The sequence below is a fragment of the Lathamus discolor genome, chromosome 4, assembly GCF_037157495.1.
Source record: "Lathamus discolor isolate bLatDis1 chromosome 4, bLatDis1.hap1, whole genome shotgun sequence".
NCBI classification, from domain to species: domain Eukaryota; kingdom Metazoa; phylum Chordata; class Aves; order Psittaciformes; family Psittacidae; genus Lathamus; species Lathamus discolor.
In genome coordinates, this window is record NC_088887.1 from 114,207,461 (window position 1) to 114,222,144 (window position 14,684).

Sequence of the window (14,684 nt, forward strand, 5' to 3'; positions counted from 1 at the left end):
TATGGTCATAGGGGCCTGATCCTATGGCATATATAAAAATCAATATGTCAAGCAGAAAGACTAGAAAGCACAACTTCATGTGAGCTCAGCGTGCCACTTCGCTGCTGCAGGAAAAGATAGTCCCTATCACTGCTCCTCACCATTGCAGCTTCTGCTTGTCAGACCTCTTGGTTGAACTTTGAGCTATAAAACTGAGAACACCTGGAAAGATGAATGCTCGAAATGCAATCTTAGAACACCTGCTCAGCTGTTGTCTAAATGAAAATTATGAACTATTTTAACTTTTCATTTTATTTCCAGGATTTCGGAATTTACATATCGATGATCAGATAACCCTCATCCAGTACTCATGGATGAGTCTAATGGTTTTTGCAATGGGATGGAGATCATACAAACATGTCAGTGGTCAGATGTTATATTTTGCACCAGATCTGATTCTAAATGAGTAAGTAGACACTGATCTTGCATGATATGAATGATATTTTGAGCTTATTTCTGTCAGTGAGAATGTGACTTCCTTGAGGCCAAGATTTCACTCATTACTTTTTTCCATTTCAGAATTAAGAGCAAAGTGCTCTGATCATAAGAAAGTACAGTAACTTTGGGAAGGGTTTTGTGGGAATCCCAAATATTCTGCTGGCATGGCCAAACAAAAAGTTTGAATAATATTTTAGTTACCTAAGAGAAAAATGTATAAAAAATGATGCTTTTGGAAGATTTACCTACGTGCATCTGAATAAGACATGAATTGATGTTTCAGAATGGGATTTCCTTTGATCGTTGTTGTCTGAGTGGTTTTTGTAAATAGTTCATATATAGTCTAAATACTCTGTTTCGACACTTTCTGATGAAGCTCTGATTTTCTGAAGACCACTTCTTGTTAGAAAATTGTAATGATTTAGCGAGAAGGCATTTTAATATCAAGGATAAAATACGTGAGACTGCTCTTTTCTGTCTTGAGGGAGAGATTGTTGGCTTAGATTTTTCTTCACAATGCTGATTAATTCTGGTAATCTTCATTACAGTTTGTCAGTTTTTCAGAAAAGTTATAATTTTAGATACATACATATATAGATGGATACAGTTTTTATACTACATGGGAGGTTTCTGTAAACAGTAAAACATTATTTCATCTCTCTGTTTATTTTTCCTTAATAAATTTTTTAGTTATTTTTTCTTAAAATCCTAAAAGAACTACTATGAAGTGAGATGAAAGTTAAACAGTTTTCTTGCAAGACATATCTTGCAAGGATAAGGATGAATCCAAGGATAAGGATGAAAAGGTGGATTTGCAGAAGACCTCCGTATTTGAATTTAAAATGTATAGATAGGAAAGTTCTTGCCAGTGAACTTCTTCATAGAAAATACATGGTGGAGTAGGCCATGTAGCTCCTGACCTTGTCTCTTCCAGATGATCGTAAATCATTGTGAAGTTGTAGCATAATGAATTCTTTCCTCTCCCATGTGTATTTGCTGTACAAATTGAAATACTTTGAAGGGATGGGATTGAGAAGATTTCTGACCGTATTCAGTCCCAGCATAGTCTGTGATATATCTCATGGTCGCATTCAAAAGAAACACAAAGTCTAGATTAGGCAGTAATGTCACATCTTGGGGTGTTTCCCTATGTGTGGACCACTGCTGCCATCTTGTGAAGAAGACTTTCTTCCAGTATAGGGTTTAGATTTATGAACCCTGATTATAATCTTTCAGAGACAGCTTCTTATTTGTAGCTCAGTGCCATCTACATCGAGGAGACGTACTGACAACATACATAAATTTCTTTTGGTTGTAGAACATGTCATCAGGGTCGTACTAGAAATGTTACAGTTATATGTGAAAAGTAACCGGAACAGTAAATCATAGCTTCAACTATTTATTGGGAAATAAGTTAGCTTTTAGATAAGTAAAATGTAAGGAAATTCCTTGTCTACAATGATGTCTAAGATTGTACTTTCATGATCACTTTAAACAAAAGTAACTGCTGAGCACTGTCCTGGTCATGCATCCCCATGATTTCACTTAAGATGGGTCAAACACCATCTGGCTGCACTTTCTAACAGATAAGGAAATTATATGCTTGAGAAATACCCCAGAAAAAGCCATTAATTAACAGGTGGAGGTGATCCCTGGTCTGACTCACCACATGGGAGTGCAGGCACTAATGCCAGAATAGCGGGAGTGCACACCTAGAGGTGGAAGGAGATAATGGAAAATACTTCTACATGAGCAACACCCACTTGAGTTGTTTCAAAACGACCATGAAACCACAATCCAAAGCTTGTTTCACAGCCAATCTGTCATTTAGCAAACTGAGTTGTCATGCTCCTTGGGAATGACTTGTTTGGTAGCATTGATTTTGAACCAAGAAAGGCAGGAGTGTTAGCTTGACAAAGATTTTCAAATCTTAAAAAGATTTGCTGTTACTTGTAATTTGCAGTGTCTCAAAACATGACTAAGAACAGCATTTAAAAATACCCTGAAACCGCTATCGCTGTTCACAGATAGTAATTGGGACTAGAGCCTACCAGAAAGGAATAGGAAGGGAGATTTAAAGTAGATGTAGAAATAACCAGTCCATTCAGATCTAACAGATGAAATTTCTATGTCTAAGTCATTTAAGAGCTGGTGCAAGATATCAGATGTTGAACAAAGCTGAAATAATTTTCTTTTGTGATAACAGTAACACTTTAAATAGCAAGAAAAATACCTCAGTGCATTGAGAAAAGTTTTTTATTTATGGAAAATATCTCCTGTTTTCATTGTTGAGGGTATTATCTGCAGTCGATTTGGAATGCTGTATAAACTTCTAGGGTGTTGAGGGGGAAACTTAATCTTCTTGTCACACCTAATTCATCTGGTTTGAGATGCGACTTTGTAAAATTAGCCCAAGTTACTGGATCTTCTGGTTAATGTACAATGAATTCAGTTCAGATTACAAACTTTGTAATGCAATCGTGGCAGTCATTTCAGTTGAAAACTGCCTTCCCAATAAATACATGCAATAAAATATACTCACTATACCACCGTCTTGAAAAGTAAGACTGAAGTGCTGCAAAAAACTATAAACAATTTTATGTATTTCCTTATGTGGTTTATTCTATTCACTTCTGAGTTTAGATAAGGCTGTAGTAATGTCTTAAGTTTACCTAAAAGCCTTTGGTGTGTATTTACATGTAACATTTGTAGCTGTGTCTTTAATGACATAAATCATTACAAAATAATACCATTGCTGTTAGCAGTACCGTGTTAGACTTGCAACAAAATATTTTGATGCAGACATTTTTGCAAAACCTAAGAAGTTTTCTGTAAACTTTTAGGTTTATCTTTGATTTCATGCTTTGAAATCTTTTCAGAGAATATGAAACTCTATCAATGTCTAAAAGAAAATATTAATCATTACAGTGTTTTTAATTAGTAAAACCCCTTTTTTGGTAGTTAGCATTCAACCTTCATAATCTCTAAGGTTTTGTTTTGTTTTGTTTTGTTTTCCTGGGCAGCAGTAAGATCCAAATAATTAAACATTCAAAATAATAGCACATTCATTACAATTAAAAACCAGCTGTTGGTTGTAGGTACGAAAATGACAGAATATTCATGTGTATAAACTTCCTCTTCAATTTCTGTAATGTGATAATTAAATTGCTAACAAGATACTTTCTTCGAACAAGCAGTACTGGAGCTGTTCCTTATTTTCATGTTGTCTTTTTTTCTTTGGTTTTTATTTTTTTTACCTTTTCTGGGTAAGACAGCGGATGAAAGAGTCATCATTCTATTCCCTGTGCCTATCCATGTGGCAGCTCCCACAGGAATTTGTCAGGCTTCAAGTTAGCCAAGAAGAGTTTCTGTGTATGAAAGCGCTGCTACTTCTCAACACAAGTAGGTTCTTTCTTTTTTTTTTTTCACTAGAAAGAGTTTTGAACCATGTTGTTTAACTTGACAATTGCTAAACTGTCTGGCTTAACTAAGTAAAACTTCTTTAGGAGGAATGTTAGTATTCCAAGGCCTACAAATATTATTTCTAGCGTTTATAAGGAACAAATAATCTGTGATTCATTCTTGGTTTTCATTTTCAAATCAAGTGTGCAGAATTTTTGCCTGGAAGCTCTTCAGCTTAAGTGACTTTATACAGATTTAAAAAAAAAACCTTACAATCTTTAGAAATACATTGAAAAATATTTAATAATTTGTCAGGACTCAGGGCTTTATCTTGGCCAAGAACTTAAAGCATACTTTTTCAAAAGAATTAGGGAGATGGACATGGCAAACAATATTAACATGTATTCAGCCTCTTGTAGTTATCAATAGGTTAAGTTTAGCACAAACAGAAACCTATGGAAATGTTTTTCTTTGGTTTGTTTCTTTAGAACAAAAGCCATGGTCACTTTTAATCATACATATTTATTAAAGCATACAGCTGCATTCCACTTAAAATGGGGAATGTGGTATTTGATGAAGGTATTTTCCAACCTTTTCTAAAATACTAACATGTACATCTGCTGAGGCCGTGATTGTTAGTTATGAAACTCCAAATGGAAAGTTCTAAAATGGTGCAGGTGCTACTAGAAATGAGAGTAAGCACCTCTGAGAAATAAAATTGGAAAAATATTGAGGTTTGGTTCTCTACACACCTATGGAGTCAGAGGAGAGCTGTGCAAATCCTGCATAACGTGCTTGTTGGTTGTAAAGCGTAGGAACTAAAATTTATTCCCCCTTAAGCTGTCCTTGGCTGCATGCTAAAACAACCCTTGATCTCAACAGGGCATAAGCAGTAAAGATTAAATTTAGCTCATATGAACATTAAAATTACTAAAATAATAGCAAAATACCATATACCCTGCTAAAGCAATAAAAATAATGTGGACAAAAATCCATCACTGCTATAAATCCAGTTGCTTTGTTGAATTCTGAATGCATTCTTAGTTTAAATGTTTTCCATCTTGTTTTCATCACAAATGAACTCCCTTGCCTATCATTCGAATCTTAGAGGGAAGTTTTAAATTACAGTGAAATTTAGATCCATTTGTGATGTTCCAGCTGTCCATTTCTGCCCCAGAAGGTTCAAAGCAAATTAAAGGAGCATTACAATGGTCCAATCCCTGTCATGTATGTGTGCATCAGTTTAACAGTATTGATCAGACTACCATTCTTTATTAATTGCATTGCACTCAGAAATTCAGTTTTAGGATGATTTGTTTATATATATGCAAGAAATTAATTATAAAGGAAAAAAAAAGAAGTGTTTCTGCCTGTGATGATGAGCTTTGCTTTTTGTTCTCTCCTGCACTTATTGTCTTGTAGGAAAAAACAGTTTGTCAGATCTTTGGGAAAAGGAACACACCTAACCGTTGTTGCTGAGACATTTAGTAGACGTTTGGTACTGTATAAATATAATTCCACAAAACTCTTCTAAAAAAAAACATATAACCTCATTGTTGCTCTGAAGTGTTTTTTGAGACTATTATTTCAGTCATGGTGTTCATTTTAATCCTCTTCAAATGTGAAAGTATGGCCATTTCAAACTTTCATATACTAACAGTAAATCAAGTCTGAACTTTTAGTTTCTCATTCTGTCTTCTGTTTGATTTATTGTTTAGATAAACTCTTTTTTACTTTTCCTATCATTTTGAAGAAGCAGTAATTTGCATTAAACAAAACGGAATGTCAGTTTCGATACATTTCTAATTCTGAATGCCCCCCCAGCCTACGTTTTAACATTATTTTTGATTTTTACAGTCTTTCCATTGATTTTGCTGTGACTTAGGTGTATTCTATGTATTGCATTTGTGACAGTTTTAAAGATGTCTTGAAAGCAGAATTAGTCTTTTCAAAAGTGGACCAACTTTTTAATGTTCTGCAGTTGTTTCCATTTTACAGGTCCTTGTTTACTATATGCAACATGCTGTGTTGTAGCAGTGCCCTGTAAGTTCTAAATAGGGCTCCGTTTTGTAGAGGCTGTGTGCAATTGGGAAGTAGTACTATGAATAGTTCAGAAATGCCTTGGTTTAAGAAAGCAGACCTATACCAAAAAGAGAGAAATAAGCATATAGCAAGTTCAGTTCTAGCTCACTTTCCAGACTTTGATTTAGAGGAATTGCAAAATCTTGTTGCATAAGATTTTGGCTGTGTTCTTGCCACTGAATAAAAGCATCCGCATTCTTTACATATGTTCAGAGGGAAGGAACATTTGAGCTACCTGTGCTTAAGTTGCATTTGTGCATGTAACACATTGTAATTCTTCACTCAAATAAGTAGCTAAGTGGAACTTCTTGTGATCAGACAAGAATGTGACCATCCTTTTGCAGAATTCAAGGGAAACGGGCTATTCACTGCTGGAAGAAACCTTTTAACTTAATTCACAAGGGAAATGTAAGGACTAAATTGCTGGTTTATACATACAACTCAAGGGTATGATCCACCTAACCCTAAATTCTATCAGAATGTCAGTTGATACGAAAAAGATTTCCAAATGTCTGCAAACGTGCTGTTAAGACATACCCTGAACCACCCAGGCTTTGAAAATAAAGCTGTTCTTTTTCCGTGACTCAGCTTTCCCCTACCATGAGTATTCCTGCCTGTATTATTCCTCAGCACATCGTATTCTCTACAAACCAGAACTTGTGCCTTCCATTCAGACCCGTGATTTAGATGTGACAACCACACTTTCAGATGCCTCCTTTGTCTATCTGGACTTGAGAGGCCATACTGAGTCAAACCAAAATCCCACTTCAGCCAGCATTTTATCTCCATCAGCCACTGAAAAAAACCTAACATGGCATTCCTAAAAGCTGGACTGTTTTTAGGTATAGTGTTATAAATGTACTTTTTGTAGAAGCAGCCACTATTTCTATTCTCTATTTCTATTTTTGTTTGAATTCTGTTTTAGTTAGGAGTCAGACCCTGACTTCATAGCCCAGTTAGGTGCTTAGACACTTACCTTTAAAGTAAACCTGCTGTTTTCTGTATGTGTGTCTCTCTCCTTCCCCCGGACACCCAGCTGTCAGAGGAGACACTGAGCAAGAGACAATCTTGGCAAACAAATGGGATCATTTCCTCTCTTGGGCAGTCTCCTCCAAAATGGGAGACTTCTGCTTAACTCAGGTAGAACAGAGACATGACCTTCTGCCTTGACAGGTCTCTCTGGGCTTGGGGTGATGGACTTCTAATATGTTTGCCTGAAGTGTCTCCTTTCCCCTTATGTTTTTCTGAGGAACCAGACATGACTTAGGCAGCTGATTTCAGAACAGGGTCTGTGATTTTTGAATGGAGAGCAGTGCTGCTCACAGTGTGGGATTTGCTGTCTAATTATGGAGCAATTTTTTGATTTTTTTTTTATTTTTTCCCTTTGAAATCTGTTGTGGCCCTATATTAGTCATGGTCTGATACCAGTTTGAAATGTTCTAGATACCTAGATAACTATCAGACGATTTATTTAGCTGAGCTAGTCCCCATGACATTCTTTTAGAGTCCATGGAGAAAAATAAGCATCTCTACATTTCTTTTTAAGGATACTTCCAAAACAGTGAACATTCCTTGTGCCCAAGACCATGTTTTATTATTAGAGTGAAGCAACAATTTACATTTGATTGCCAGATGGGAATAATTTGTAGAGTTTAATTTCTTAAAGTTTTTAATTTTTTAACTGCCTTTGACAACATACATTATAAGACTTGTGTATTACACATCACCATGCCAGGAAAGTAAAGACTAGAGCTTGCACTGTTTCCTTACAATGCTACCAACACATACTGTCAGTGATCAGATATGATCTTATCACAGCCATTAACAGGTTTATTTCTCAAAGTTTTCTCCATATCCTTATTTTGGTCCTCATAGCTCACCTTTAAGAGAAGAGTGAGTTCAACAATTTACTCCTCGTTGCTAATCTCTCTAAAAAGTTGCTCACATGTAACACTCCGATAGTGCATCTATCCTATTAAGAGGTCCAAACAGAAGGCCTGAACACTGGATGCTTTACTGTCTACACTACTTAATAGTTGTTAGTCCATTTCTTGACTCCATTTTGAAGTCCCAGCTCCGTCTAGATCTCTCTAACATAAATCTGCTATGAAGAGACATGGACCCTCATCAGTGTAAACATAAGCCAGTCCATAACAGCTTTCCTCAAGTATGGGAGTGGTTCTTTGAGCCGTCTTCAGCAGTGCTGTGGTTTAACCCCAGCTACCAGGGGTTTATCCACAGTACAGGTTTAACCCCTGTACTGCGTATTAGGAAGAGAATTAATTCTATCCCAGTCAAAACCAGGACAAGCAGACAGGTGTCTGCAGAAGCTTATGGCTATTTCTAGACATCAACAATTAGCAGAATTGCATGATTGTTGCTGGTATGTCCCAGGACACTAACTCTGTCACTGCTTCTGGAGTAACCTTTGAACAGGAAGAAGGACGTGAAGTATAGTAATGAATTGCACTTCACAGCCTGAAATACTAGAAATTGTTCTGTACTTTAAATTTCTCCCATTGCCTTCAGAATAAATCGCAACACAAGTGTTACTTTCTCTTTAGTTCCTTTGGAAGGTCTAAGGAGCCAAAGCCAATTTGATGAGATGAGAACGAGTTACATTAGAGAACTGGTGAAAGCAATTGGTTTGCGCCAGAAAGGCGTTGTGGCCAACTCGCAACGTTTCTATCAACTTACAAAACTGATGGATTCCATGCATGATGTAAGTTTACTTGTTAAAGTGGTTTGCTTTTTTTATGTGAGGAACTAGTATTTCTTAAATGGAATTCTATGGAAAGTGGCTAGTCAATATGTCTAAACAGCAAAAGCAAAACCTCTATGTTTTTCATTTAGTGTGTATATTTACATGTCTAGATGGCTGTATATTCGTCATGGATATATGTTGTGTATATATTATATGGTAGACAAGATTTAAGAAATGATTTAAGAAAAATTACAAGATTGAGAAATATGCATTGAATGCTACTATTTTGTTTCATTATTTCTGTAATGTAGCTAGTATAGTTTCAGGTTTTGTTAAGGGACAGAATGTGTGTTTAAACATGTTCATAAAAATATTTAAGTAATGCAAAGAAAAGGCAATTCAAGTTGCAAAGTCAGGGTACTAAGAATTAGAGAAAGACAATAAAGTTTTGCAACCTTAATTCAACTACTTTTATGAATATATTTTATGCAATTTTTTCAGTTTTTGTCTGTATTTGGAATTGAGGCATCTTTGAGATCTCTAGTAGTAATACCAGAGATTAATCTGTCTTAAGAAATGCAACTGAATCCTTTCCATATCTCTGAGAATTCATCATCTATACTATTGGCTCAGCATCCACTAAAACTGAGGCATGACATTTTTTTGTAACTTCTGCCCATGTGAATATTGTTTTGTATTGGCTTGTGTATCTCTGCAAGAGAGGCAGAAAGCAGACAAAAACCAGGGCAATAGCTGATGTTTTTAGCAAGCACTGGAGAAGTAGCACTAAAATAGGAAGAATGCTTTTGAGTTTGGTGTTGGTGGTGAGATGCTCACAGGAAGTTCAGGGGTGGGTGGGTCTTTGAATGTTTGTGTTCTTCACTCTGCAAATCTGCATTTTATTTTAATTGTTCATGAATAAACACATTTATTCATCTAAAACCTTTAATTGTAACTAATTCCTCTTTCTGATGGGGGAAAAAAATGCAGCCTTTGAGAACTGCATTTATGGGAGTTGAGAGGTAACAATATTGATAATTTTGTGGCTCACCAGGTGGTGTTGAGTCTTTTAATCCACTGCACAAACCTCTCCAGAAGCTTCTGCTACCTACAGAACTCACATTCACTATTAGCTATTGCATTGTCTCAGGTAACAGCAAAACGAGAACGAGACAAGTATGAAAAGCATCCTTCCAACTGAAGGTAGAGAATTCTGAAAGCAGGATATGGAGCTTAACTTTTAAGTATTTACTGGTAGTCAGACTGCAGTCGTCAGTTGGGACTGTCAGAGCTAAACCCTTCCCTGGATTAGCTTTATAACGTTGATATATTTAAACAGCAGAGAAACGGATAAAGCACAAGAATTTATGAATCTGTATGAATATGACAAATTTTGGCAGTCACTAAAAACGATACTCAAATTCTCTAACAGTGTAGGAAAACACAGAGTTTTGCAATAACAAGTCCTGGCCAGAATACTACTCGTACTAGCCCTCTGCTTAAGCAGCAGTTTGGATCAGTCTTGCTTAGCATAAAAGGGCTTCCTGTCTTTCCTGGAGTAATAATCTGCAATCTGAGAGTCATAGCATCCAGAGGAAAATTCTGAGTTTTCCTCTCTGGCTGTAGAGTCCATCTCTTAATTTCAAATGCTTAAAGTAAGATAGTCTTAGTGGTTGTGAGCAAGACTTGCTGCAAAATATCCAGCAAGGTGATGGTTAGGATAATGGTTGGTCTATAAAGTATCTTCATACAAATGCCCATTTTGAGCTGATAAAGTGATGGGAGATACAAGATCATCACATTGGAGAGACTGTGTTGTTAAAAGTCTAAGGTAGTATGATACTTCACAATGTAAAGACTACAGGTCTTAAAGAAAAGCTTATATAAGATTGGAACTTCCAAGAGAAGACAGAAGAGGTGAAACTGTCATAGTTGCTTTCAGGGGATGAGTGCCTGTGGTGTTTAATGTTTGTGGCATACCCAGATATGATCATAATCAGAACTGTGGAAAAGCTTTCAGGCAAGCAGTAAATGCTGTCCCTCAGAGCAGTGTTTGGATAGCATACAGTGATCAAGGCACTAAGATGTGCTGAATGTGAGAATAAAATGAAAGTTTGAATATTTGCTTAGTAATTGCCATTGTGCATGATGCATGTCATAAGTGAGGATGATACTGTAATATCAGTAAGGCACTGTTTTTAGGTGACATGTAGCTATGTTGAGTTTATGATTTTTGCCATGGGAGGATATTTTAATAGGGAATGACAAGCACCCTCATTATTGATTCAGGGAATGATGGAGGAAGGTATATAAAGATGTCAGCTGATGGATGTATGAGATACATGATTTGCAGCATGCTTACCTGACTGATTACTGTTATCTTGATTTATCATGTTTGTATTTCGTTAAATCCAGCTAGTGAAACAGCTCCATCTCTTCTGTCTGAACACATTTCTCCAGTCCCGTGCACTGAGTGTTGAATTCCCTGAGATGATGTCAGAGGTGATTGCTGCCCAGCTACCCAAGATTCTGGCAGGGATGGTGAAACCTCTCCTCTTTCACAAAAAGTGAAATGTCTTTTCTCTTATCATAGAGATGATTTCTGGGTCATTTTTTTGTTTGTTTATTTTGGTTAATAATTTGCAATGTCAAGACTTCAGTATATTTGTCATTCTTACTCTGCCTGCTGCTTTATACTTGTAACATACACAAGTCGTTTAAGCTTGATGTACATATTGTGGGTTCCTGATTCCTTAACTGCAAAAATCACAACAGTTGTAAGAAATATGTTGTAAACTGGGCTAGGTTGCTTTTAAGATATGCACTCATTAAGAGTGACAATGAATAGAGTTGTCAGATTTCTAAGAACAGTTATCTTAAACATTTTTCTTACATACTACATGCTCTCAGATTTCTGATATGACATGGTGTAAACTTTTTACTTTAATACACTATGTGCATGGCTACATGTGGGCATGTGTGTAATACAAGATTTTGGAGGAATTAAATATTGCCCACATTTTCTCACAGATATTTCACTTTTTATTAATTAATCTGCCTCACAGAAATATCTTTTCAAAGTCAGCTGTCTGGGATTACATAGATGTTGCTCACCTTCATGAGTAACTAAAGTGTTAGGCACAAAGTATACGTTCATACTATTGTCTGTGCTCATACTGCGTTGAAACGCTGAGTTCAGTATGCTGTTTGCTGCACCGTTCAATGTCGCTCTCCTTCAAAAACAGGAAAGCTGAGTAAAATTTCAGTGTATATTACAACAGCAGTAATGTGTGTGCAGACCTGCTAAGCTTCGGTTTGTGTTATTTTCCTTAAAAGTTTAGCATTTACTAAAGCTTAATCACTTGGCTGTAATCCTAAATTCATCAACTTCAAAATTTTGTATTTCAGGTGCTTTAAGGAGAGATGTTTTCACTGACTACAACCCTTGATAATCTTCATGTTTTGAATTCCAGTGCTGAATACTCAAACAGCTATTAACATCAAATTATAGTGAGATTAAGTGCAAAAAAGAAATTGAAAAGATGACTACAAACATTTTGATACACATCAGGCTCATTTCAGTGCTATTTAGTGGAGCTGCATATTTTATATTTTAAAGGCATGTCACTATAATTGGGGTAACTCTGAAAGAGGAATTAGACTATATTAGCTTTATATATTAAAGAAGAATGTAATGTTTTACCAGGAAAATAACATTTGACTGAAAAAAACTGTTGTGATGTTTGTTCCTTTGATGTGGATATAAAGCAGCTCATGCATTTAAGGCAGTAAATTGTGTGTATATTAAAAAAAAACAGAGAAACAGATAAAGCACAAGAATTTATGAATCTATTAAAATACAACAAATTTTGCTAGTCAATAATATTCAAATTTTCCAACAATTTAGGAAATCACAGAAGGGTTGGTGTTGGAAGGGACCACTGGGAGTAATCTAGTCTGGCCTCTCTGCTAAAGCAGGGTTGCCTACAGCACATTGCTGAGGATTGTGTCCACACAGGTGTGGAGTATCTCTTAGGAAGGAGACTACACAACCTCTCTGGGCAAGCAATTCCGGTGCTCAGTTACCCTCACAGTAAAGAAGTTCTTCCTCATGTTCAGGTGGAATTTCCTGTGGTTTAGTTTATGCGTGAAATGCCAAATCTTAGTTGGGTACTTGCTGGCCATATGGTTTTGCTCTTCTCTATTGCATGTTGGATGCATCCATCGTGTGATAGCATAATGTTGATGATGTGTAGGTTCATCTTCATAGACATAATATCCTTATCACCTGAATGAAGTCCCATGGGACATAAGATCAAATCAGGGTGCTCCTCATTAAAAGCATAAGTGGTGTTGCTTGTTCATAAAAGTTACGTTTTGTTCTTTAAAAAAATTTGTACAAGTAACAACTAAAGGTATATCTAAAGGTATCTTTACTGTTTGTTCTTTCCTAAAGCCAATGAGGAAGGAGCTACATTACGACTGGGGATAAATATGCTTCTAAGATTCCCACATAATAGTACAAAACCCACTGGAGTTGGTGTGAAGATGTGGCCCTGGATAAAATGGTATAATTTTGTGTTAGGTAACTAGGTTCATCATTGCTGACTGCCCAAAGACAAACAATTTGTTTCATATTCAATACAATCTGACTTCTAACTGTGATCCTTAAAGCAATTATGTTTTAATAAATAACACAAAAATCTTTATTTCTACATCTTGAAGTTTTGTTTTCTTTATTTTTCTCTGTATTTAGATTCAGTAATTGTGGAGCACAGTGTCCATTTCAACTATTCCACTTTTGTGTAGCAACAATATTTTCTTGCATTCTTTGTGAATTTAAGCATTGCCACATAATTTACTATTGAATAAACTATGTCACTGTTTAACAGCTGTTAACAGAAACTTCCCACACTAAATATGATTCTTCAATAACTGTGAAATTAGAAAACAGAGTAGGCAGCGTGTTTGCTTGCCCTGGACCAGCCTCCATCTGCCTTTTATTCAATCCCTGAAATTTGTTCCAAGTGGCTGCTATGTCACCATGTCCCATAAATACAGCAGATTAGTTTGAATTGCTCTGTATGTGTCTCAAAGGCATAATCAAAAAGGAAGAAAAGATGCCTTTGGGGGATAGATAACAAAGGTTAAAAACATTTTCAGTTTGTATTTCTTAAAGATCTCTAACAGTAAAAATTCCCAGAACTTTATGGTCATGATAAATGCACTACATAAGACAGAATGCATTTGGCTAAATGTGGCTGCAGTATGAAATTAAAAAACCACATTGTTTTAGTTTGAGAACTTCCAGCTTTTAGCCCAGTTTATAAAATTGCCTTTAGTCTCTTTATCATCATTTGCTCTGGATTATACAGACACCATGAGCACTGATCGAAACTCAAGATTGCTTCCTTCCTTCCCTATAGAAATTGCAGGCACTGTGCCTTTTTATCACTGCAGCAATGTCCAAAGAGCCATCAGGAAAATAGGCTTTTTTCTTTCAGAGAGTATGAGGCTTTTCGGTTGCTTGCATTTCTCTGCATTAATATTTGTTTGAAGATTAATTGTTTGAAGATTAAGACGTATTTTTTGTCCTGAGCTTTACAAATAGGTCCCAATAAAACATCCTGTAGTTCTTCTCAACATACTGACCAAGGCATAACAGTTCTGGACCTTCTTAATGTTGCGTTTTGCACACTAGAAATCAAGAGGTTTGGTAGATGTACTTTTTTGTTTTCTCACATTTATGATGTGCCTGATGACATTTGAAAGGTATGAGGCCTGTTGTACTAGTTAGAAAGCTTGCTATCTTCTTCAGATTGCAGACATAACTTTTCGTCTGAGCTATCACTACAAGTTCATCTTACACTAAGTAATGCAGTCCCACACCTGAGGCCAAGCCTCTCCTGTTCTGTGCAGTTTAGGTATTTTTGACCCAAAGTTTTCAGCAGTGCCTTCTGCTATCACTTCAGTGAAGCAAACAAAGCAGCCCATGAAGTGAACCGTTTCATTTGAGCTC

The 14,684-nt window shown here is 36.2% G+C and overlaps 1 protein-coding gene across 4 annotated transcripts in view; it reads left to right on the forward strand.

The window, feature by feature from the left end:
- PGR (progesterone receptor) overlaps positions 1–13,380 on the forward strand; it is a 37,086-nt gene extending 23,706 nt beyond the window's left edge. The window contains exons 5-9 of one of the 4 annotated variants that reach the window (XM_065678708.1): positions 301–445; positions 3,749–3,879; positions 8,526–8,683; positions 11,081–11,232; positions 12,074–13,380. In XM_065678708.1, the coding sequence (XP_065534780.1) occupies positions 301–445; positions 3,749–3,879; positions 8,526–8,683; positions 11,081–11,232; positions 12,074–12,101 (614 nt within the window). In that variant the 3' untranslated portion in view covers positions 12,102–13,380. Of the gene's footprint in view, positions 1–300; positions 446–3,748; positions 3,880–5,301; positions 5,378–8,525; positions 8,684–11,080 lie in introns of those variants that run through there. The other 3 variants (XM_065678710.1, XM_065678709.1, XM_065678711.1) reach the window with 3 other exon arrangements.
- Positions 13,381–14,684: the final 1,304 nt, after the last annotated feature.